We start from the raw sequence: 23,235 nt of genomic DNA, 5'->3' as shown, positions 1-23,235 counted from the left end.
GAAATAATACCTCAACTGAAGCCATTTGTACTAAATGCACTAAATGTGCACTGTTACAAGAATATTTTTCGTTCTATTGCTTTCTATTAATTTATATAATTTTAAGTTAAGCAGGACAGAGTTCTTTTAAAGAAAGATTTACTTATATTCTCAAAAGTTAAGCATGACAGGCTTCTGTTTAAGAAAGAGACCTGTTTTATTGTGTTAATGTTGTCATTTTGTGCTAAAAATAAATGGCTAAATGATCATTTGTTTCCCATATGGTCATATCACAAAGAATATGCATCTGCTTAAATCAAGTTCAAGTCAAATGGTTAAAAAATAATTTCACACACACAAAAAAGAGCTACCACAATGGGAAGGGTGAAGACAACTAGGTTGCCCGGCCCTGGCCACGAGGTGTCCCTTATTTATTTTTCAGGGAGTTGGCAACCCTATCTCTGACCCATGTATTGATGTGTAAGACTCACAGGCTGGTACCCCAAGGTCGAAAATACCACAGAGACGAGACCACTTCCTTACTCCCATCCTCCCTTCCTTATCTTTTATAAAAGAGCTTGTTAAAAAGCCAGGTGGTTCGTTTCAGAATTCACTAATGAAAGAACTCTGTATTCTATGTCTAGGAGTGTATTTTGCTGGGATGATCATAAATTGTAGCTGAACTGATAAACTACACAAAGGATACTTCTTTGCTCACAAGGAAGGAAGACGTTTCCTTATTTGGTCTGTACCGGTTTGAACTGAGAATCTGCTGACACACGAACCTTTTTCCTCTATATAAGCTGTTGTATGATAAATAAACCTTTGAGTCGATTTGGGAAGGCAACCTGAAGCAGTCTGTGTTTCCTTGTTCTCCCAAGCTGCTCCCGACGTCGTAACTAACCCAGCTGAGCGGCATACCTGAGTGTTACTTTGAATAATTAGGAATCTTATAAGGAAAGGACAAAACTCTGCTTATCGGTGCTCACGCCTTGGAGGGAAACCGGGACGGAGATTTTCTCTTCAATATATAATATAATATAATATAATATATATATATATATATATATATATATATATAACAACACCCAGCACGCCCCTGCGGGCGGTTTATCCTTCAAGCTCGGGTCCTCTACCAGAGGCCTGGGAGCTTGAGGGTCCTGCGTAGTATCTTAGCTGTTCCCAGGACTGCGCTCTTCTGGACAGAGATCTCCGATGTTATTCCCGGGATCTGCTGGAGCCACTCGCCTAGCTTGGGAGTCACCGCACCTAGTGCTCCGATTACCACGGGGACCACCGTTACCTTCACCCTCCACATCCTCTCGAGCTCTTCTCTGAGCCCTTGGTATTTCTCCAGCTTCTTGTGTTCCTTCTTCCTGATATTGCTGTCATTCGGAACCGCTACATCGATCACTACGGCCGTCTGCTTCTGTTTGTCTACCACCACTATGTCCGGTTGGTTAGCCACCACCATTTTGTCCGTCTGTATCTGGAAGTCCCACAGGATCTTAGCTCGGTCATTCTCCACCACCCTTGGGGGCATCTCCCATTTTGACCTCGGGACTTCCAGGTTATACTCGGCACAGATGTTCCTGTACACTATGCCGGCCACTTGATTATGGCGTTCCATGTATGCCTTGCCTGCTAGCATCTTGCACCCTGCTGTTATGTGCTGGATTGTCTCTGGGGCATCTTTACACAGCCTGCACCTGGGGTCTTGCCTGGTGTGATAGACCCCAGCCTCTATGGATCTTGTGCTCAGAGCTTGTTCTTGTGCTGCCATGATTAGTGCCTCTGTGCTGTCTTTCAGTCCAGCTTTGTCCAGCCACTGGTAGGATTTCTGGATATCAGCCACCTCCTCTATCTGCCGGTGGTACATACCGTGCAGGGGCCTGTCCTTCCATGATGGTTCCTCGTCTCCCTCCTCTTTCTTGGGTTTCTGCTGCCTGAGGTATTCACTGAGCACTCGGTCAGTTGGGGCCATCTTCCCAATGTATTCTTGGATGTTCGTTGTCTCATCCTGGACTGTGGTGCTGACACTCACCAGTCCCCGGCCCCCTTCCTTCCGCTTAGCGTACAGCCTCAGGGTGCTGGACTTTGGGTGAAACCCTCCATGCATGGTAAGGAGCTTTCTTGTCTTTATGTCAGTGGCTTCTATCTCCTCCTTTGGCCAGCCTATTACCCCAGCAGGGTACCTGATCACAGGCAGGGCGTACGTGTTGATGGCCCGGATCTTGTTCTTACCATTCAGCTGACTCCTCAGGACTTGCCTGACCCTCTGCAGGTACTTGGTGGTTGCAGCTTTTCTAGCGGCCTCTTCATGGTTCCCATTCACCTGTGGGATCCCCAGGTACTTGTAACTGTCCTCTATGTCTGCAATGTTGCCTTCTGGTAGTTCAATCCCCTCAGTTCTGACTACCTTCCCTCTCTTTGTTACCATCCGACTACACTTCTCCAGTCCGAACGACATTCCAATGTCATTGCTGTATAGCCTGGTAGTGTGGATCAGTGAATCGATGTCTCGTTCACTCTTGGCATACAGCTTGATGTCATCCATGTACAGGAGGTGGCTGACAACTGCTCCGTTCCGTAGTCGGTATCCATAGCCAGTCTTGTTAATGATCTCACTGAGGGGGTTCAGGCCTATGCAGAACAGCAGTGGGGACAGAGCATCTCCTTGGTAGATCCCGCACTTGATGGTGACTTGTGCTATGGGCTTGGAGTTGGCCTCTAGTGTTGTACGCCACATCCCCATTGAGTTCCTGATGAAGGCTCTTAGGGTCCCATTGATCTTGTACAATTCTAGGCATTCCAGTATCCAGCTGTGGGGCATTGAGTCATAGGCCTTCTTGTAATCAATCCAGGCAGTGCACAGGTTGGTCAGTCTGGTCTTGCAATCTCGGCTGACTGTTCTGTCTACCAGTAGCTGGTGTTTTGCGCCTCTGGTATTCTTGCCAATTCCTTTCTGTGTCCTGCTCATGTATTGACCCATGCATGTGCCTGTTCATCTTAGCCGATATGATGCCTGACAGGAGCTTCCATGTAGTACTGAGGCAGGTTATTGGTCGGTAGTTGGAGGGGACCGGTCCCTTCTTGGGGTCCTTGGGGATCAGGACTGTCCGACCTTCGGTTATATATATATATATATATATATATATATATATAAATAAATGTTTAAAAAAAGTCACACCAGACACAATTAACACAAGCAATTTTAATATCTTTTGAAAAAACAACAACAAAAAAGCACAAAACTGTGAAAACATAGAGAAATGTACACCTTTAAATTACACAAGCTCTTATAAACAAAATAAAGTCTCTTTCTATATTTACATCAGCAGGGGTTAACGACAGGTGACTCCTCATCACGTCTCACTAAAATAGGATAAACATTTTAAACATGTCATTGATATCCATCTCTGTACACAAAAGCCAGCATCCTTACAACGAGCCCCAACCCCAAGGAGGTCTGCCACTTTGATTTGTCAACTTTGCAGTCAGCCAATGAAGGATTGAGCCAGTCGCACAAACTTTATGTTCAGTCAACAAGGTCACTGAATGATGAGAACAAAGGCACCAAAATTATCCTTGGGTCTAAAAGTTAAATTATCCTTGGGTCTTGCTACTTCCTGGCATGTTTCCAGGAAGTAGCAAGTCTATTTCGAGCTTTAGTTTATTCAGTGGATCAAAGAATAGAGCTGCTACATTTATAACGCATTCTATTCTACTCATCTGTTAAAAAATCTTTACTAACCTTTACTACTGCTACTTAAAAAGTTAAGGGTTTAAGGCAGCGGTCCCCAACCCCCGGGCCTCGGACCGGTACCGGTCCGTGAGTCGTTTGGTACCGGGCCACGAGAGTTGAGGCTCAGGTGTGAAATGTATGGTTTTCAGGGTTTTTAATCGGTTTACAGCGTTATTTTGTCATCGTTTTTATCGTTAGCTCAGTTTTCCTGGGTCTTTTCACGTGTGTTATGAATAAATCTTCTTTTTTTCGGTAATGGTACTAGTTTTATTTTGTTGTATTTATCCACGACACCTTAAAGGCCGGTCCGTGAAAATATTGTCGGGCATAAACCGGTCCTTGGCGCAAAAAAGGTTGGAGACCGCTGGTTTAAGGTATTAAAAAAAAAAAAAGACAGATTTGTCTTCAGTCTGTTGATTTAGGAATAGAGGGAGTATGCAAAGCTGCTACTGTTAGCATTTCTCCAAAAGCAAGTCAGTCCACATGCTTTCACATTAAAAGACCCAAATTACTAGCATTACAAAGGAAATAAGTTTGGGGTATGGCCACACTGATTGACATGAAGCCACTTAATTCAAAGTTTTGACACAAAGCATGTGATGACATGATACGCGTAACGGGAAATGATAAAAGCTTGCCTTTATGCGTTTGTGTAGGCGAGGTTTTACTGGAGAATAGGCTAATTTACAACGGGGTGAGTATGACATTTACTTTTTTATTCCCCCATTCACACACTCCCTCACTAAACCATGTTTGTTTCTTTTATCCTTTTAACTTAAGTATATAACAAATGGTATACCATAGATGTGATCTATGGTACAGCCTGACATGTGGAAGTCTGTCCTTCCATTTTGGTGAGTGTTCCTAGTATTTTTTTGTCTTCTGCACGAATTGGCATTGTTTTTTGTTTTTTGTTTTGTTTTTTTTTTTGGGGGGGGGGTGCCTAAAAAAACCTAATTGGCAGTGTTAAGCAGTCAGTTACACCTGTCCATATTTGTAACTTGCTAGCCAAGCTTGCCAGCATTAGCTAATTACTAATTTAAAAGAAATAACATGGCATCAGTCACAAGTGCAAAACAAATGGGTAAAGTCCCAGTCCATCTTTTACATGCAGACTAACTGTAAAAAACCTAGTTTTGCTTTTTCAGCATGTTAAACTTGCTAAAGAATACACACTAGTAAGTGCTTACGAGGAGTAAATGTTACTAAGGACGCAGGGATGATTATGGTGTCTGGAGTTCTCATTGCTAAATCTACCTTCCTTTTGCTTTGGGTAATATTATATATAAATTTTTATAGATAAACATTTGTTCCCATCATAAGGAAATGGGGGTTTTGTACCAATAAACAACAGCTCTCTCTCCAATCTGAGGCACAGGCTGTGTCCAAAACCACTCCCTAATTACTCTATACTGCACTCTCAGTTTACATCACACACACACACACACATATGTGTATGAGTGTGTGTTAAATGGCATTGCACTACTCAACAATGCAAAATGAAGGTCAGTTGTCCAAAAACCTGCTGCTGACTGCTGTGTATAACAGATCTAAGGCAGGAGAGAAGCAGTGATTAGGGACACAGCCTCACAGTTTTGGGGATGATCTGCCTCTCTGTTACAGGAACAGGAACGTAAAAGATGATGAAAGGAATACTTTAGCCTTTTTAGATGAAATTGACAAACATTTTTAAAGATTAAAAAAAAGCATAGTGATAATAATGATAATAATAATAATAATGCTGCGAGAGGCTGCATCTCAGAAGAAAAACACAGCAGACATTTGGATACACAGATACGAGGTGTTCAACACGACATCCAGTAAACATGCAAAGAAGCAAACAGAGGTATAAAAAAAATAGGATAGGCTGAAGTTAACCCACCATGCTGTGGAGAGGGCACTGATGGACACACGATGACAGCAGCATGGCTCAAACTAACAGTGAGATGTGGGAGGATGATGGTGAGGTTGCAGTGTTGATTAATTGTACGTTACTTTTGGGCAACAAGGCCTGTCCGACCAGAAAAAGACTTTTGAAAAAAGCACGTCCTGAACTACCCTGAATGAAGTCCTGCTTTATCAGCTCAAAGCTAGCTTTGCTTTTGGCTGGTGCTATATAAATCTATACACAGAAAAGATTGTCGTATATATATTTATATATGGCATGTCACTATTCTGGGATGCCCTTCCACTCCATACATAGAAAGCCAGAGATGGGAGGGCCCTGTGCACAACAGAGCGGCAGACATGACAATGGATTAGTTCAGATTCAGTATATAAGGAGAATCCTGTGGAAAGGTGAGTTGCAAAGTGACTTGTAGATCGGCAACAACTGCCAATTGGATGTGTAGAAAGGCTGATAGCTCAGATCGAACATGGATCATGCAAATTTGGGGAGAAGGATTGTTGAGATAAACCTTTAATGCTAACTCTCCAACTGGTGCAAATGCAGAATAAGAGTGTGCCAAACACAATCTGTGCTTTTTGTCGTTAGCTAGACTAAGTCAGAGAGAGAGAGTTAGCACTCTCAACGCTCACTGCACAGACTCAGGGAAGGTAGCAGCAGCGTCTGCTGGCCAGATGACTGAATCTCTCCCCCTGACATGTTAATACTGCTGCTGCCCTACCTGCTGTTTCAGCCCCCTGCAGGCTGTTTACCCTTTACTTTTAGTGCCTCACATTTGTGTGCAGTGATGAGCTTAAAGACTGAACATTTCTAACATAAAGCCTGAGTTACAAACGCACACACATTTAAGTGGCAGTGTGCATATAGGATATATTTTTTTCCGTCTTGAACCATCCTATGGCCCGAGGCAACTGTTACTGAATATGACCATTATTTTTTTAATCTCGTTAAGCACACAGAACTAAAACTGCTGAAATGCACCTTTAATCACCAAATTATTTTATCCCTCCAGTTTGATTTGTGGTGTAACTTAAATAGGATGTGTGGCAACAGTAGTAATAACCACTCTTCTCCAGCAGGTGGCAAAGCTGACATACTGAACCCCAGAGTGGCTGATCCTCAGCTGTCTGACAGGAGGAAACAGGTACTCTGCTGAACTTTTAATCAATCTGCTTTAATTCCAGTCCCTGTGGGGGCATTTTGTTTGCCATAAGTCAACATGGGGAGAAAACAAGAAGCAGAAGGGATTAAATGTTAAACCTTCATAAATATAACTCCAAAGTTTTGACACAAAGCATGTGATGACATGATACGTGTAACGGGAAATGATAAAAGCTTGCCTTTATGCGTTTGTGTAGGCGAGGTTTTACTGGAGAATAGGCTAATTTACAACGGGGTGAGTATGACATTTACTTTTTTATTCCCCCATTCACACACTCCCTCACCATTTCTTTAGTTCATCCTCCATTCCTCCTCTCTGACTGTCATTCATCAAAGAGCAACCCGCCCACCTCAGCTACCCTCCCCTCTCATCCTATCCCTCATCTTTAATTTTCCTTTTCCTGGCTCCTCTACCAGTTGCCTTTCTTTAGTCCGTTAGGAGCACCAGTTCCCCCTCACTCCTCTCTCCCCCATCACTTTCCTCTCCTTCGCTGTATGGCGGTCGCTCCCTCTTGCGTTCCCGCTCTCTCTCCCTAGGCAGAGAGGTGGGTGTGGTCTGTCCCTCAGCTCTGCGAGGGATGGGCGGGACTTGCGGCAGGTAATGCTCCAGTAGCGCGGGGTGAAAAGGCATGGTAGCGACAGAGACCGAGCTGCTACCCCCCGGGTACTGGCCATCACTGTGGGGGTAATGGATCTGCTGTGGCTCCGTTTGACTGCAAAGACAGGAAGTGACACGTATATTCAGATATTCTGAGGCATTTATTGTCAATGAAAAAGTTAATCAAGGGCTTTAAAATGCTGATATCCGGTTGTTCAGTCTGACGTCACTAGCCGTGTCTGGACCTAAACTCCGCTGCAGGTCCATATATCAAACGATCACTATGGCATTACTGAGAGTTGAAAAACTGTCTAAAGTCTTTCATCTTTAATAAAATGATCAGCGTTCTGCTCTACCAGGTGTAACAATTGAGTTTAACATCCAGGCATCCATGAAAACGGAATTTATGACATTTAACGGAGTTAGAAGTTAGCAGGGAGTTAGCTCGCTAGCTTCTATCTAAATACAATATAGCATGTCCTGACTGCAGGGTTTTGGAAACAAATTAAAACGTACAGCTCTGTTATCACTTTCAGCATAAATGAAGACAGAAAACTAAACAGCAGTGACGTTTGTAGGGTTACTGAAGTTGGGCTAGCTGGTATATAATGATGTGCTACGTGACCGCTAGCGACACAGCTATGTTAGCATAATATAAACAAGCTAACTTTTTTTCCACTCGATAAAAGTTAACGTGAGTGTTCTCGGTGATCAGGAACAAATGTAATTGCATGGCAGGATGCTGTAAAAGGACCAAACTTCAGCCAGGAGAACAACTTAGATAATCCATCCACAATACGAGGTTAGTCATTCATATACTGCTGCATGGGCTGGGCTGTAGTTACATCCTAAGGTTTTAAAAACTGAGCTTAAATAAATGATTAGTGGTAATAAAAGCCAAGGGAGGTCAACAGGGATCACTGACTGTTTTAGGAGCTTTTTGAGATCAAATAGAAGAAAATACATAACATTAAACATGTTAACAACACAAAAGCCATATTAAACGCAGACTACTTTAGACCCGGAAGTAGGATTCGTCGCGTCATCACTGAACAACCGGATTGACACAGTATCCCTTAGGAAACGGTGGTTACTGGTGTTAGTGGCAGGTCTCTAGTCCTGTGTGAATGGGGCTTGGCAATCAGTTAGATAGTGATTGGCAGCAACCATTCACCAACCAGCTAAACATCAAAAAGTAGAGTGTTTAATTTATTAGCTAAAGCTAGATATTTGTGCTAATCCCCCTCCAAACCAAATATGTTTAGTGTTGTTTAGCTAAGAGTTAGCTTAGCTTTGGTTTTTTAGGTAGTGCTAAGCAGGCAGTATATATAAACACAGATTACAATATCATGAGAGCTGTAACACCAGAGTGTAAAATGCATATATTTTAAAACTGGACGTTACATTTTCACGTCTGTGTTGTTTGTATGCGTGTGTGTATGTTTTGCTGCCATGGCAGCCGATCTGTTTCAACATCACAAGCGCTGATTGGGTGAAGCGTCTGTAGTCACGCTTCATGGCAGTAAGTTGTTTTTTGTAATCTATGTTTTAATAAACCACCTTTAATGGTTTAAAAAATTTTGACAAATATCAGATCGTTGTTTTGGATCATCTCCGAGCGGGCAAGGCTCCCGGAGCGCTCCCGTTCGGCCATGCCGAATACTTGTCAACAGATCCTAAACCAGCAACCGAGTCTAAGGGTAAGTGCTCGAACAAGTCTGATCCGCAGCAACTCCACCTCTCCGTTTACAGGAGTTAAGGGTTCTGTTGCTGGTATCTTGGTGCGTGACACCACAGAGCACCTTTAAAGGTCCTGTTGGAGCCCAGGCCTCAACAGGTTAGAGCTGTTTTAACGCTAAAATGGTAAAACCCAATGGCACATTAGGCCGGTATTGTTCTCCTTCATAAGTATACGAGCCAGTCAGTCTACCAGTGTCTTCAATATGAAAGAAACAGGATTGAAGCTTTAGGCCAGTGTGACACCCTGATATTGATGTTTTGTTTCTATAAAGAGCCTAATAGAGGCTACATGTGCTAAAGCAAAGACAAACAAGAGTGAAACAGAAAAGCACTCCAAAACAACCACTGTTAACATTTCCAGCCTCCAACTCCTCCAGCTTAACTAGAAGGAGTTAGAGGGACCAATAGAGAGGGATTCTATTCATTGTCGAGGACACAGTGAACAGCCCAGCTGCAGTTGCAGTACTCCACTTTTGTTTGTGTCTTCAAGAATAAAGGAGGATAAAAAGGGGGGGCTTTGAGAGCTGCAAGCATTGTCTCCAGTGTGTGGAGGTGCAGCACAAACTCTTGTCAGGGGATTGAATTGTCAGTGTTTTTCTGCCAGGGACAAATTCTTTCGCAAGTTGTTTCTCAAAGCTGCTCAGACTCTACCTGTGCCCGTAGGTCCCTCTCTGTTCCTGCCGGCGGCTCTTCATCATGGCCTTGTACTCGCCCACCCGCAGCCGCCGTCCCTCCACTATGCAGGTCCGTTTGGGTCGGGGTTTGTATTTGTAATCGGGGTAGCGCTCCAGATGCTGCCTGCTCAGCCTCGCCTGCTCTTCGTAGTAAGGCTGCTTCTCCTGGTTAGACATGGCTTTCCACCGCGAGCCTACAGACAAAGACGCATCAACACAAAGGAGTGAGTTCATGTTCTCCAGCAGCAGAAGCTGTCATGGCTCGCCATGTTTCATTTCTTGTGGGGTTTTTGAAGCATTTGTCCCGTGTTTTATGTGCTACTCTGCCTGCATCTACATGTTGTCTTACTCTGGTAATTATCTTTCCTTGCACACCTTTTGTTATTTTACTTCCTTTTTGTCTCCCCTCCTTTGTAATCATCAGCCCTGCCCTCATTGTCCCACCTGTTCCCAATTAGATCCCTGTTTATTTATCCCGTCTCACCTTCAGTCTTTTTGTCACTCTTTCAGTTTTTCCATCTGTTTACTCTCCTGGATTCCCGTTTCTCGATTAACCCAACCTTGGAGTTTTCTTCCCCCTCATTGTTCTCTGCTGTAAGTTTAAGTAAGCTGCTGAAAGCTTGCCCTTTTGTTTGGTATCCGGTTTGCATTGTCCTTCATTCGGATCCTCCTTTTGTTAATCCATTAACAGAATGGTTATGCAAGAGAGGAAGCTTAAAATGCTTGTCGGGCCCACGTGGTTTCATTTTTGTTCTCATTCATTCAGATTTCGACAAAAAGTTTCAAGCAGATTTTATTCATTTTTTATGCACCTTTAAACTCCCATCAACATTCACTTATCTTAGATGATAGCTCTTTTCCTATTTGAGTCTTCCCAAGGACGCTGCTACAGTGTTAACATCAAAATATAACCAAAAAGAGGCTGCAGTAGCCCTCCTTCTGGATATTAGAAAAAATATCTCTTAATTATGAGGTTTAGTTATCGGGGTTTTACAGTCCTACCTAAATACAGCAATTTTCTTTTTTGGTTCGTCACAGTGGGGGACATTAGTGCCACTATTTTTAAGTCTTTCTTAAGAAGAGAAAGTAAAATTGGCGAAAGATTCAGGCCGTTAATTCTGGTACCTCTGCAGTCTAATTCATCACTGGTGATGAGCCCAACACTAACATCAGACTACCAGAATGTGTCATTTTTGCCTTTATTACTTTATTCTCCCAATTATTGGCAATAAAGTGAAAAAGAAATTTACTCTAACTGACACGTTCACATTTTTGGGCCATCACCCAAAATAAAGGGTTAGTCTATGCTGATGACCTAGACTCAGACGTCATACACGTGTTCCTTTACATTTTGGAAAGTTTATTTATCACTGCATTTACTGGTAACTCTCAAAGGATTACCTCAAGACTGAAGAAAACCTAAAAAGCTGCTGATTCCCCAGCAAGTTCCAAAGAATCTCATCTTTCCTTTCTAACCATTCTTTCACTTCATTTCTAAAAATATGCGTTTGTGTTCAGACTTGACTTAGTCATGCCCCTAATTTTTAACACTGAAAGTTCCTGTTAAAATACTCTGAGTCTCTCTTTACAGAGAACATAAATCAAATTGTAGTGAATGGAGACTGCACTGATGCTGCCCTCAAAAAGATCCACACATCTAAATCTCATGATATGCAAAGCCCCGTTTCTTCGTGTTTTCTTTCCCGTTTCATTTTTCAACTAACTATCTCGATCACGCTCTCTCACATTCACTGATATAAAGCGCCTTGAGACGACTTTTGTTGTGATTTGGCGCTATATAAATAAAACTGAATTGAATCTGACTGGTTAAAGCTAACTCATAGTATATGGTGATAGGCAGAATTACCTATTAGTTTCTGTGCCACAAACTACCTGATGCTTCCATAAAGGTTATTCAAAAGCAAACACTTTGAAATAATTCAAGGTCAAAAAGCAGCATGTTTAGGGTTGTGGTCAAAACTGTGTTTTTTGCATTGAAAGATAAGTATTAGGCAAGTAATCAGTACTATGTATTTAAGCAAATTAGTGGTTTTTATGTGTGTCTGTGTGAAAGATAGACACACAAACTCTCTACAATACAAAGGAATGTAAATGTTTGTTTGAGGGAAAGGGATTCATCCCTGTGTGTGTGTGTGTGTGTGTGTGTGTGTGTGTGTGTGTGTGTGTGTGTGTGTGTGTGTGTGTGTGTGTGTGTGTGTGTGAAGAAGCAGGTGGGTCTTTACTGCCTCACATGTGCCAGGCAGGGTCTCAGAATAGAGACATAAACCCACCCCTAACCACTGCTGCTCTCACCCAGGATCTTGCTGATGGAGGAGTTGTGCATGTCAGGGTAAGTTTGCAGGATCCTCCTGCGCTCGTCCTTGGCCCACACCATAAAGGCATTCATGGGTCTCTTTATGTGGCCTGAGGAGGGAGGCGGCCGTGCCTCAGCGTAGCCGCCTGGGACCGAAACGTTCAGGGTACCTACAGTAAACAAGGGTACAGGCTGGCTTGTAAATATGTTACAAATATATAGAGGAATAGCTATTTGTTTCTTGCTGTAAGTGGTGCATGTCTGAATATTAACCTTTTTTTCTTGCAACACTAAAATTGGTGAAAGTTTCTCTTCACCCACAAACATCCAATTTCATATGATTCACATTCTCCATCCTGACGTTTAAACCAAAGACAGGAGTTACTAAGCTTTACAAAGATAAGGTTATTACTTTGATGAAGCTAAATCTGAAGGTCTTGGATATTGTATTTTCATCTTTAAATGTCTGTGCCATATTCTGATGGCACATTAATAAAGCATGTTTGGAAGAAAACATTTCTGCTAATCGTGCTATTTCCCAGAAACAAACAACATTAAACAGGCTCTCCTGATTTAGCCAAGTGGTTGCTTTACCGAGATCAACATCTGAGTGACAGTAATGCCTTTGATTAGTATTTTTCCAATATGGAAGTAAGCTAATATTAGCTTGCATACATGAGCTTGCCTGGTTGCTTCTAGGCAATGCAGATGAGCATTTAGCTAGCTAGATTTTGACAGTGGCGCTTAGGGGAGCGATAAAACAGGTAATTTAATGGGCAGTATTGCAGACTATTAGCTTGGACAAAAGGGAGCCAGAATTCAAGTTAAAGTCACACTAGGTAATTAGCACCTTTTAGTGCTAAAATTAAAGTTAGCACTTGCTGTGTCGATTAGCTCTATAGTGTAATGATATAGGCATATGCCTAACATGTGGAAGGTTCCTGATTAGAGTTCAGAAGGAGACATTAATCTTTTAGAGTTTGCATCAGAGGTTACATTGGTGCAAAAAATCTGCCAAATCTAATATCTCTTGTGGTGACTCCTTGCAAATAAGCACAAAGTGCCTTGAGGTGTTTTGGTGCTATGTAAAAAACCTGAATTGACTTCAAAGAAACTTCTTCAGTGTTCACTTTGTGGCTTCTCTAGCGTTCTCATGCCTGCTAGCAATCTGTTAAATGGTAAATGGACTGGTTCATCTAGGGTTTGAGAGTAACGAAATTTCTATTCTCTGTATGTCCTGTACATGTGGCAGAATTGACAAATAAAGTTGACTTGACTTCTTCTATAACACCTTTCTACTCTACTTAAGCACTCAAACCACTTTACACAACATACCTCATTCACACATTCATACACATTTATACAAGCACTTTTTTAACTTAAACACTTTCTATGTAGCATTCACACACTTTCACACTCTGATGAACGCATCAAAAAGCAACTTAGGGTCCAGTGTCTTGCAGACTGGAGCAAAACTCCAACTTTCTGATTAGCAAATGACCTATTTTACCGTCCGAGCTAAAGCCACCCAATCTAATCTAGGTCAATCTAAACAGGTTATACTGCATGCTACTTCCATGGAGAAAAAAATGCTAATTTTAATAAAATTATATGACTCAATCAAATAAAATAAAATATTTGAATATAATGACAAAGATAAATGGATGGGTACCATAATGATATAATAAGCTATCAGGGCAGCGTAACAAATGTTGGTCTCATTACAACAACAACTTGGCAAAACACAGATAGGCATTAAACAGACTTTTTCAGGGATGCCTACCCTCAGAATCACTGCTGAGGTGGTCCTCAGTGGACGGCAGGCCATGTCTGTTCTCACCTCTCTCACTCTGAGACATCCTCTCATTGCGAGGAGAAACCTTAAAATCCTGCAGACATTAAAAGAACAAAAAGAAAAAACAAAGACATATGAACTCAGAAATGGTCTAAAGTCAGACAAATATTCACACACCAGCACAAAGAGACGATTTAAATTTGCACTGCAGTAAAAAAAAAAAAAAAAAGGTGACCTAATGTCGAAGAGGAGTGTTCATGGCACACGTGTTACACTGGAGTGCTATTTAAGGTAAAGACATGGCACGCTCACCATATCAGCCGCTGCTTAAATGCAGAGCTGTAAATGCAAAGACAGGAAATGACAACACTATGGAGGAGGAAGAATGGTATTTATTGTTGGAGGGAGGAAAGGTAAAGAAGACAAGGCAGGGACGGGAATGTGGCAACTCTGAATTTGCAAAACTACCACACCATCAGCGTATTATCTGTCGACCATTCCCCGCGCTGTAAAACGCTATTCATCCACATGCAGCGGTGTGAAGCGCAATACCAAAATAGGTCAGTCAACAGTATTGGTGTTAACACAGCCGCCAAGGCGAGATGGAGCAGGATAATGGAGGAGAGGAGGAGGAGGAGAAGGAGGAGAGCCACAGATTACAGTATTACTGTGGACAAAGAGACAGGGCAGGTGGCTCAGTCAATGCCACACTGAGGCCTTTGTGGTATTGTAAGGCTGCAACAGCTGTTGCTTAGGACGGAGCAGAGACCAAAGCTTTAGCCACCTTAAAGAACAAAAACGTAAGAACCCAATAGAAGACCATTTTCACAAGAAGCAAAACAAAATAAACAGCAGGTTCTCGAACAAAATATGCAATTTTGAGATAGTCTAGTAGCACTTACAAACAGCAGTTTACAGTTTACTCAGCTGACTTAAGCTGTAATAATGTGCTTCTGCATGTGGGTGCGGATCTATTGGATACTCAGGAGGAGCGCAGCACCATGTAACCCTAAACCAACCTCTAAATGTCGACCAGAGAAAGAGCAATACACCGTTTACATCAGGAGTCCATATATTTATTTTAATACAGCTAACGTAAACTGAGTGGTGTGATTAAGCACACAAACACAGTCAGTTCTGTACAACATTATGTGAAGCTGTGCTGGTTTAATTTCATAGATTTTAAATAAAAGATGGACGTCGGGTTGTGGAACTGGATAAATATATCAGCTACTTGTAACAAACAAAGAGAGGGACACACAGGTCTAAAGACCGATTGGCAACCTCCTGGCAACTTCCAGCAACCAGTGGTTATGAGGTGATCGCCAGTGCGAATGTTGCTATATATATATATATATATATATATATATATATATATATATATATATATATATATATATATATGTATTTTTAATCCACACTTATAAGCCAGTCAGAAGCGTTGGGAAAAATTATCCTACAGAATTTGTGATTTCAGTCCCTAGTTTTATTTATTAGATGTTTATTTTGTAAATTACAAGTTCATTAATTATTTATTATTGACAGAAGTTGGTGGAGACATGCAGAACTAAAAGATAGCTAATATTTAGATTTCTATGACTATGACTATGGTTCTGTGGCAACACTGGAAAAAAACAACACACTATGACAAAGGAATATGTGGAAGGATATCACCAAAGCAACATTAATCTGCGACATGTTTTTACTGCCCCCGTGTGGCCAGAACGGGGGCAGGTCTATGATCTAGACCAGCGGTTCCCAACCTTTTTTGCGCCACGGACCGGTTTATGTCCTACAATATTTTCACGCACCGGCCTTTAAGGTATTGCGGATAAATACAACAAAATAAAACCAGTACCAGTACCAAAAAAAAGATTTATTCATAACACACGGGGAAAAACCCAGGGAGTTAACGATATAAACTTTTTTTTTTTTTAAAAACGATAAAAACCCTGAAAACCATAAATTTCACACCCGAGCCTCAACTCTCGCGGCCCGGTACCAAACGACTCACGGACCGGTCCGTGGCCCGGGGGTTGGAGACCGCTGATCTAGACTTCACAAAGGCAACCCATCCATAGGAAAACACTGGGATGGAAGCACTTTTGTAGCTAGCTAGCAGAGACAAATTTAAAAAATAATATTGAGTTGACTGCCCAGTACAAATTCATGTGGTCTCGGACAGACGAAAAAATGAAAACAAATTGCAAAATATACTTGGGTGGCCTTCAGGATACCTGGGTGGGCCCTAAGTAAAGTCTATGTGTGGGAAACACTGTAAAGTGATGTGAAGAATTCTCAGGTAAGAGACTGAGATAATGCTACGACACAAAACACGTATTAAGTTTCTTTGTGTGTGTTTTGTGCATTTGTAGGCTATATGCCACAGTGTTACTAGAGATAGCCTACAGTGAAACCTAACCTAAAAATGGCACAGTATGTACAATGGCAATTTCCAGAACGAAGTCCGTGTCTTAAAGTGGCTCGAACACACCGCTCTAACTGGAGTTTAAACATTAGCTCACCGGCTTTCCACCAACTTCTCTCTCCCGGTCCCTCTCCCGCCCCGCACTGCCGTGGCTCCTCAGGAGCTGCTGGGCATCGTGGATAGCCTGGGTGACCACGTCGCCGTCTCCCAGGAAACCTGCAGACAAAAACAAAGCACGAAGAGGAGAGCACAAACTGAGGACCAAGATAATTATGATGATGAAGGAAAAGAAAATGAGACAGAGGAAGGTAAAGTGTCAGTTCTCATCAGAAGACCTCCTCTAGAAACACATCACGGATCTTATGAACAGTCACCTACAGATGATGATTAGTTTCATATCCTGCTGCTGGAAATGACAGTTGAAGAATGCAATCATCCTCTTGTGGAAAAAGACGACTGCACAAAGTTTTAATTCATTTCAGCCACTTGCTCAGTATTTACTGTATTTTATACAAAATAGAGAATAACTGTTTATGAGTATCTGAGCGTCCTTTATTAATGCTTAGTTTGTCGCACTAAAGTCAAAAACGTTATGTTCGTTGTGCTCAGTCTCCTTAAATCAACAGTGAATAGATCTACAGGAAATATGATGTGCTGCAGGTTAACGTCAAATGCTTTAATGCTTTACCATGCAAAGCAGTGTGACTGTGTGCAACTCACTGAGCGCAGATCGTGGTGGACTGTGGGAGATCTCTCTCTGGAGATCTCTGGGTCTGTATGCCACCTGCAGCGCCAGTGATCCCAGCTCCAGGCTCTGTGGACTGGGTGTCTTCCCCAGCTCCAGACCCTTGGGCTTGGAGGTCAGGTTCAAGGGCTGACTTGCTTCCTAAACACACAGCAAGAGCAGATGAGCAGGGGTGGGGCTACTTCGACATATTCAGGTGAAACCGCAAAGGCCAAGGGTGTGCGTGTATTCCAGCTATGCACGGCACATTTGGCATGTCGGAGCAGATCTGTCACACCTTTGTAGTATTTTTTTTAGTCTTTTGTCTTCAAGTTATCCTCCTCCTCTCTTCCCTTTTGTTTATCTAAGCTATGTTGATCTATCCCTGCTTGAGAACCTGCCGTGCAAACACGAGTCGCACTACATTTACACACACACACAAGCACACACGCACGTCGAGAAAACACACACCTATGGCCACACACATTAAACCTTCAACAGAGGGTGTGGTGTATTCCTAAAGCTTTTCAGCCTCCCAAATACCAGAAAAGGATATTATTTGTTCGCTCCAGAAGACTTCACTTTCTTTAAGCTTCCTAAAACCACACACATGCAGAAGGTACGCACACCATACAGCAAGCAAACACAGCCATAATTCCCTGACTTCTCAGTAATGTGCTCATATAAAGAAGTGAGTTGGACAAGGTATGCACAATAAAGTGATACTGTACCTGTCGGAGGGAACCACTGCTTCTCTTCACGGGGGTGGGGTGAGTGTTTGACAGTAGCTGCATGGAGTAGTCCATAGCTGTGAAAGGTTAAAATTAAAAATAAATAAATGACCATTCTTAATGCATCGATTTAAGGGTTAAGAACGAACAGCAGTTTTAGACAGAACCAAGTTTAAAAGTAAAACTATTAGCATTACTATTATCATTAGCCTGTTAAAAAAATTGTTTAGTTACCATCCTAACGGACCAAGCAACATGCTAGCATTTTATGGGTAAAATTAGCTTCACTGTAAAGCCTGTTGCAGACACTGACAGCTGGAGCCACAACAGCCAAGCAGCCTTCCATGGCTGGGACTCATGCTCAGCTGGTGTAGTGCACTGTAAAGGCTTAGTGGTAAAATCCACGCAGTCATCAAAACATATGCACGGACCCTCGCCCTTGATGTCACGTGGACCCATCAGACCCAAGCGGACCACAGCAGACGTGGAGAGTATACTCAGAGCTTAAGAAAAAAGGACATTAGCCTAATTTTGTTAAGCTCAGACACATGATCAATAGCATACTTGTAAAAACTAAAATGTTATGTGGCCTTTTTATGTAGCGCAGGTGTTTATTTCAGCTCTTCACCTCCATTAACTTGCACTCACTGAGGACTATCTAGGATGAAATGCAAAGACTCTAATCTGGCCCAGTGGACGGCTTTTGAAAGTGTGAAGGAAGACATAGACTCTGGGCTTTTAACGGTATTTTCATAAGTTTTACAGCTTTTCCTATTGAAAAAAACCCACCCCATCCCAACACTGCCATACACGCCACACCAAAGTAATTAAAGTGGTTTCTTTGTCTTTGTTGGACATCCCTGTCCTACAGCCTTACATTCATTTTAGCATTTAAATGTTCACTTCCAGCATCATTAGCCATGAATCCACCATAATACGAAGGCAGTTTGTTTATACAGAATATCGAGTGCAGAGGATAAGGCAATATCACCTCTCCAATGGCAAATCTCAAACTATTGCCAAGATAAATTTGTGATATAGCATTTATTCAGCTAAGGTTGAATAATAACGTGAGTAAGTGATACAGTCATTCTGAGACAGTAGATGTTTTGTTACAGTTTGAGAATTAACATAATTTGCGCATGGCCAAGTGGGAGTTGCAGGGAATCTCCCCAAAATACAATGTCCAGTTGATACGTGAGGTTACATGCAAATGTCCAAACAAATAAAAGATCTGAGCAAAATGAAAGCAAAGGGCTCAAAGTTTCACTCCATGCATATTGTTTTTAAAAACGCTCTGGTTACTGCTGACCTCTTCTACACAGCCCAGCACTCCGACACATTTTACATTCATGTGTCAAAACATTCAGAGCCGCTCACGCACACGTGCGCTTCTCGATATAATGGCTATCCTTAAATTCCACCTACACTGTTTTAAAGACTGGCCTTGTGTCTTTAAGTTTGAAAAGATCCACAAGCACAGCTTTTAAGGCTGGTGAAAGCAAGCTTCTACAAAGCTGTGGCGTTCGAAGCCGTGGCCTCAATAGCCTGCTAACTGTACAAGCATACGTGTTTGAAAGGTACATTCAAGCACTGTTGCACTGGAGTCTCACGGATGCCTTTCTAGTTCCTATAAAATAGCCCCTGAGTTGAAGTACATAAACACTCAGGGATGGCAACTTATGGAGCTGTACTGATGGAGATATCTTTTCAGCACAAAGTTTCTGGCCTTCAAAGCTTGCAGTCATTGGTAAGTAGAGTGTTCATTCTTCCCACACAACAGGGTGCATAAGAAAAGGCTTTGAATGAATTGACAAAACACAGTGTTCACTAAATCAAGGGAATCCTTGGAGGATTATTAGCAGGTCACAGCAGTATTTGAAGAAGAATGTAGTATACAGCATGACCTTATTGAGCCCTCCAGAAATACTTTGATTTGCTGGGAGTTCCTCTGACTAAAATGGACCATCAGTGTCAGTGTTGTGTTTATTACTCAGTAAAAGTAACGTATTACACATGATTCATTACTTTTTTTAACCCAAGGAATAAAGTAATGCATTACTCTGTGGAGGCAGAATGCCCTTCACACAGGTCAGCCCAGAGGTTGTTAAAGGACACTTCTCTGAAAGTTACTTTATACGGTTGCAAACATGTTTAAATATGAGTGATGGATTAAAGATTACATAATGTTAGAAAGAATATTACCTTGTTGTTGCCGTCATAACTTTCCAGTGTTTCAAAAGCCTGCCTGCCATTGCTAGAAATGTCTGCAGTGTTTGCCTGATATTCCTTAAAATTACGGATACAGAGCGGTGTTCCTAGATCCCACAGCCTGAGTCAACAACTCTGCCCCAACAAAGCAGCTCCGAGCTTTCTTTTAATGCTGCACTGCTGTCAGCCTGCATATGAAAAAATAAATAATAATAAAACTGAAACCTTTCCACTTGATTACTCACTCGGCTTGCAGGGGATCGGTTGCAGTGGCAAGGTCATCTGGGGGTCAGAGTTGACCTGGAGGGGTTGGGTGGTGGGGTGGAAAGCTGGAATCATCACGTAGGGCATGTTCACCTGCTGGGACAGAGCAGGACACGTGCATGTTACAGACAAGCCCCATCCGTCTCACACATTCATTTATTAATCTCCCACTCTGCTCCTTGAAGTGATTCAGGAAGATGTGCGAAAGGTCGTGAGAGGAGCTGACCTGGATCTGCTGCTGAAGCAGGTTGATCTTGTGCTGCTGCTGGATGAGCTGCTGCTGCTGCTTGGCGATCTGAGACACAGAAAAACGAGACACACAACAAGTGAGCGCTAGCCTGTATAAATTCTAACGATCAGCCATGACGCACGCATGCGGCGGTTCATTTATTCCCAGAAAAAAGCTGGCGAGTGCGTGCGGTGTTCTCCTTCTGTGGACTTGTGTGAAAAAAGGCACATTAGACAAAGATCTTTTTTCAATTTCGGCCATCTAATTTGCCTAGTGTTTGTATGGAGCAAGAACACAAGCACCAGTGCACACAGGGGCTTTTCGTCTGTTTGGTCAGAAAGGCCCTTTATATTCTTTATCAAGATAATACACAGCAGAGAGACAGAAATTTGTTTTGAGATGTCCACATGTTTGCATGTTCTGTTGAACTGGGTGAGTGATGCAAAGATCTGGTAGAGATACCTGTTCTTGCTGTTGCCGAGCCAGCTCCATCTGCTGCTGCTGTTTCTCCAGCAACAGGGCGGCCATGTTTCTCTGCTCAGAGTGGGCTCCCAGGAGCTGCTCCCTCAGACCACTCAGCTGGTTGATCATCATCAACAGCTGGAGCTCCTTCTCTGCCAGAGATTCGGGGGTACCTGGTGGGAGGAGTGGGAGGCTTTGTGTTTTTATGCAGGATAAGGCCGTTTTTTTTTTTTATTCCTTCTTATTCCGTTTTTGCTTTAGTAATGTCTCCAACTATCACCATTATTATACCGGAGGGATAAAAAAAATACTATTCTCTTCTTGTTCTTACAGTTTTGTTATATAACCTCTCATGTTTTCCCATTTTTCCCACAAAATTTCTCAAAACATGAAGCTTTTCTTCTCTTTATAAAAGAAAAATCATATTTTTATGGTGAATAATATTTTTCAGTTTTACAAAAAGATATTTTTGCTTTTATTAAATTAAATTTCACAAAATACAAAACTTTTGTCATTTTTATGAGACTGAGAAAATTTTCTTGTAATTACCTAAAAAGGTAATTTTTTCCTCCACAAAACAATATTTTCAGCAAAGTTTTTAATGTTAAACTTTCCCTCTTTTAAAAACATCTTGTTATAATAACAAACTTCTCAATCTCACAAAAACCTTTCTAACTTTCACAGGATCATTTTCAAATGTAATATCTTGTCTTTTATCTCCTCACACCCTCCATGGGTCAAGTTTCACACATTCAGAAAAACCAAAATCTCAAAGAAAAAAACCTGAAGCTTCTTCGTAACATGTTGCTTTATGTTTCCTATATTTCAAAATCAATTGCTATCTTGTAATCTCATAACTGCTAGAAAAGGATGTTGAAAGGGTTGAAACTGATAAGCATCTTTTTTCCCCATTTTGCAGAAACAAGCTGTTATACCAAACTGCTTAGATCAGAAACTGTAGATAATGTTTGCAGGACAGACGCGTCCTCACTATGAAAATGAATCTTTCATCGCTGCCAAAACTACAAAGCCAATTCCAAAAATGTGTCAAATGTAAATCTCATAAACTTGTCTTTTATTCACTGTAGAGACACATTAAATGTCTGAGCTGAGAAACTGTAAAACTTCAAAATATCTCACATCTCAAAAAAAAGTTGGGATGGGAGCACCAAAGCTGGGGAAGCACTTTCCAGTTAGGTTAACTGGCAGGAGGTCAGTAACATGACTGGTTATACAAGGAGCATCTCAGAGATTCCAAGAAGTACATCAGAGGATAACAAATCTGTAAAAAAACTGCAGCTACAGATTTCAGAATAATGTTTCTGAATGCAAAGTCAGAAAGATTATAAATATACATAATATCATTAAACGATTCAGCGATTCTGGAGGATTCTCTGTGTACAAGAGACAAGGCAGGAGGCCACCTCTGAATGCTCGTCTATCTTCGGGCCTTCTGAAGCTGGACTGAAGCAAAGCGCAAAACTGTTGTTAGATCAGACAAATCGAAATTCTGAAAATCACAAATGCCACTTCCTCTGGTCTAAAAATGAGAAGGACCATCCAGCTTGTTATGAGCAAGCAGTTGAAAAGTTTGCATCCCTGATGGCACAGAGGTGAATTTATCAGTTTGCACATCTGGAGAGGCACAACTAATGCCTCAAGGTGAAACAAAAAACGCTGAAAAGAAGACCCAGGACTGCCGAGCAGCTAGAGTCTGCTATCTCTCTGCTCAGTTCTACCAAGTGGTAAACATGGTGTGGCAAATGTGGGTTTATGATAATCATTACATTCATGTGCAAACAAATACTAAAAAAAGGGATCAAATAATTCAGTGAAATGATTGAGATAACAGCAGCACACATGTGCTGTGAGTGTGGTTATATCAGTGAGACGGGCACAGTGACAGCCAGCACTGGATTTCACTGGTGTGTGTGTGTGTTATCACTGTACATATGATAAATATTACATTGTTAACCCCAGAACGCACACACGAGTTTTGTAACGCCATCACTACACTTTGTCCTTAATGTAAATATGTAAGAAAAATTTCCCCTTGTGGGACAATTAAAGGATTATTCTATTCTATTCTATTCTATTCACTTTCGCATGGGTGAAAATTTAGGGTTAATTAAGCCTTCACACACACACACTGGTTATGTTTTACCTTTAAAAAGAGGTAGAAGAAGAAATATCTACATATCTTCCATCTAAATGTCAAACCAATGGTTTGCCACATGCTGCTGTATGCACCAAGCTGTTATATATGATGCTTTT

General features: G+C 41.8%; 2 protein-coding genes across 8 annotated transcripts in view; one reads left to right on the top strand and one right to left on the bottom strand.

Moving 5' to 3' along the window:
• The window catches only part of LOC309706776 (uncharacterized protein), a 217,420-nt gene that overhangs the window by 862 nt on the left and 193,323 nt on the right, over window positions 1-23,235 (top strand). The gene's annotated exons all lie outside the window — the stretch shown is intronic.
• Window positions 3,179-23,235, bottom strand: part of sox13 (SRY-box transcription factor 13) — a 52,195-nt gene continuing 32,138 nt past the window's right edge. For 6 of the 7 annotated variants that reach the window (XM_082533572.1, XM_082533571.1, XM_082533569.1 and 3 more), the window contains 10 exons: window positions 20,962-21,134; window positions 20,497-20,565; window positions 20,252-20,366; window positions 17,796-17,872; window positions 17,061-17,226; window positions 16,438-16,556; window positions 13,901-14,006; window positions 12,117-12,287; window positions 9,781-9,997; window positions 3,179-7,504 (listed from right to left, as the gene is read on the bottom strand). In XM_082533572.1, coding sequence (XP_082389698.1) covers window positions 7,219-7,504; window positions 9,781-9,997; window positions 12,117-12,287; window positions 13,901-14,006; window positions 16,438-16,556; window positions 17,061-17,226; window positions 17,796-17,872; window positions 20,252-20,366; window positions 20,497-20,565; window positions 20,962-21,134 — 1,499 coding nt within the window. In that variant the 3' untranslated portion in view covers window positions 3,179-7,218. The remainder of the gene's footprint in view (window positions 7,505-9,780; window positions 9,998-12,116; window positions 12,288-13,900; window positions 14,007-16,437; window positions 16,557-17,060; window positions 17,227-17,795; window positions 17,873-20,251; window positions 20,367-20,496; window positions 20,566-20,961; window positions 21,135-23,235) is intronic. The other variant, XM_082533568.1, reaches the window with a different exon arrangement.

The sequence above is a fragment of the Aulonocara stuartgranti genome (genome assembly GCF_965226115.1).
Source record: "Aulonocara stuartgranti genome assembly, chromosome: 5".
NCBI classification, from domain to species: Eukaryota; Metazoa; Chordata; class Actinopteri; order Cichliformes; family Cichlidae; genus Aulonocara; species Aulonocara stuartgranti.
The sequence above is the reverse complement of the archived record's forward strand: the minus strand, read 5'-3'. Positions and strand labels throughout refer to the sequence as shown.